Below are 2,938 nucleotides of genomic sequence, written 5' to 3' on the forward strand. Positions count from 1 at the left end.
TTTTTTTTTGTGGTACTGGGGATTGAACTCAGGACCCTGTGCTTGCCAGGCAGGCACTCATTCTACTGAGCGATCTCCCCAGCCCCTCCTTCTACATTCTTAATGGGCTAAGATTTTTACATTATTGGCTTTTTGCACTAAAAAACCTAGGGTTCAAATCTGGACTTGTTCTATAAAAGAATGTGAACATTATTATTTAATGATCCTAAATGTTTAGATGAATTGAAGTACCAGTTTCCTACTATAAATTTTAATAGTTTAAAAAAAAAAGCTCCTCTTTTTGACATGTAATTGTGTACATGCAAATTTAGGGTTTCTACATAAATACATATTTATGCCTTAAAATGTTTTTTGTGCATTTCATTTCAAGGAAGAAGCTTTTAAGTTAAGAAGGTTAAAGCAAATGATATTACTATCCAAGTGTAACTGAACTTTCTAGGGTATGCAGTTTGAAAATTGAATCTCCAAACAGTACTATTCAAATCACACCATCAGAGCCAAACACCTTCTGTCTAGCTACACTAGTGCCTGGTCTCAGAGGGGAGAGTGGCTTGAAAGATGAAAACCTGCATGCATACTAATCTAGATGCTTGGGTTTAGCAGCAATAGCTTACACCTCTCACTGGAATTTACTGACTATCCTTGTCCTCAACATTAATTACGGGTGGATAAAAAGATCACAGGCAAGCATTTGAAGGCACCGCTGCTCCAAGCTAAACAGCATTAATTACACCACATCTCTTTCAGCAATTTGCTAACAAAGTGCTACCAAACAACGGCTTTACCTGACATTATCCTCAGGCTCTGGCTCGCTGTCACTGTCTTCTGCTTTTCGCTTAATTCCTCCTAGTGGAGACGGAGAGCCATCCGATGTGAAACTTGTATTAGGAGACACAGAAGGGCTCTGCAGACAAGCAAAACATCACAGAAAAAGGATTTCATTATTCATTTGACATGAGTTAATGACAACTGCCATTACCCACCATGCTTCACACTGACACATTTTCTTAACATATTATGCAGGTGTAGTAAATACCTAAATGTGGTCAATTTAAAAGTACAGAGACTAATATCCCCACCAAAGTAATACAGTATTGAGTTTCCTATGCTTAAGACAATTAACATTACTGGTATAAAAACTATTTCAGGGAAGAAAGAAAAACTGATTCTTTTTTAGTATTGCAGACTGTGCCCAGAGCCTTGTGCAGATCACCGAGCCTTCTGCCATTAAACTACACACAGGTCCTTTTAATTTCATTTTGAGACAGGGTCTTGCTAAGTGGTCTATGCTGGCCTCCAGTCTGCATTCCTCCTGCCTCAGCATCCCAGTGGCTGGGTTTAAGGCCAGGATCTCTGAGATATGTCCCTAGTTTGTTTGTATCTCTTATTTTGAGACAGGATCTTTCTAAGTCATTAACCTGCCCAGGTTGAACTCTGTCTTTGCCTCCCAGACAGCTGGGATTACAGGTGTGCACAACCACACCTTACCAATTTCACAGATTTTTTTTTTTTAAATAGCACTCAAATTTTGTTTTCCTTTGGTATGTTCCTAATGTTAAAAACTCATTTTCTACTTACCAAACAGAAAAATTTTGAGAGGAAAACACACACACAATATGCATTCTCTAAGAATACATACAGCAATAATGTGCATAGTAATACATGAAATAGACAATGCTGGTGAAAGTGAAGGTGGACAGTATGTGTTCAACCCAGTACAACCACTCTGGAAAACAAGACTATGAGTCTCCACCTCATTACTATTAAATTATTTTATACATAGTTTTTTTTAAAAAATACATTTGGTACAGAGTCTATAGGGTCTCACTATGCAGATAAGACTCCTAGTGATTCTTCTGTTTTCAGCCTCCCAAGAGCTGGGATTACAGGCATGTGGCACTCAATTGCAGTCTCAGGGTGCCCCTTGGGGTGGGGGCGGGTAGGGGCAGGGCTGACACGGCACTCTGGGAATCGAATCCCAGCCACTGTGCCCTGCCTAAGCAGGCTCTTTAATCCACTGAGATATCTGGCCGGCCCTTATACATACTGTTTGAAGATACTATGTATAAATAACGGTTTATTAGTCATATTGGGGAAATGCAACTTGTCAGTATCATACAGACATGGATGCCATCTTTAATTTAGTAGCAGCCTGCCTTTGGGCTAGATTCAGTTAGTGTAATGGGGCGTTAAGCTATTTTAATAATTTGAAAATTAAGCCAGATATGGTAACCTCAGCACTCACAAGGCTGAGGCAGGAGGATCACCAAGAGTTTGAAGTCAACCTGGACTACATAAGCAAGTTCAAGGCCAGCATGCACTACACAGCCAGACCCAAAACTAAAAGAAAATCTTTTACAACTTTAAGTTAAATGACAAACATACAAAAACATAAGGGCAAGAAGATATTTTCATGGTAAAGTTTTCCTTCTATTATTCACAGGATTTGTACTCCAGTAAATTGAATTATCTTAAACTATGTGCAAAAAATTTTTGCTCCGAATGCCTTCAGGGCAGGTTTGGCTGGCTTGAGTTGGGATCGAACCACAGCAACCTGAGCCTGATTGCTTTGCTGAAGCAGCCACTTAAAGAACTGAGCTAAGGGGCAGGCCCCCTATGTGCAAAAAATTTTTAAACCAAAAAACCAAACCATGGAACAAACAAAAAAACCCTGAGTGCTCACAAGGCTATTTCAATAACATTAAATGAAAACTCAACAAAAAGGCAGTTCACACCACACGGTTGGAAAAGTTAAACCAAAGTTCTCTTTCATACAGAGCTTCTATCATTTTCTTTTAAAAACTGTAGTATCAAGTTTATTTATAGGGGCCAGGGAGATAGCTCAGTAGAATAAGCACTTGCCTGGCAAGTGCAAGGGCCTGGGTTCAATCCCCGGTTCTGACAAAAAATTTTAAAAAGTTCATCTTAACCCCCCTGG

General features: G+C 39.4%; 1 protein-coding gene across 2 annotated transcripts in view; it reads right to left on the minus strand.

Moving 5' to 3' along the window:
- The window catches only part of Xrn2 (5'-3' exoribonuclease 2), a 91,534-nt gene that overhangs the window by 50,328 nt on the left and 38,268 nt on the right, over nt 1-2,938 (minus strand). For both annotated transcript variants that reach the window (XM_004635585.2, XM_023720146.1), the window contains one exon: nt 786-904. In XM_004635585.2, the coding sequence (XP_004635642.1) occupies nt 786-904 (119 nt within the window). The remainder of the gene's footprint in view (nt 1-785; nt 905-2,938) is intronic.

The sequence above is a fragment of the Octodon degus genome, unplaced genomic scaffold, assembly GCF_000260255.1.
Source record: "Octodon degus isolate 3935 unplaced genomic scaffold, OctDeg1.0 scaffold00073, whole genome shotgun sequence".
NCBI lineage: Eukaryota > Metazoa > Chordata > Mammalia > Rodentia > Octodontidae > Octodon > Octodon degus.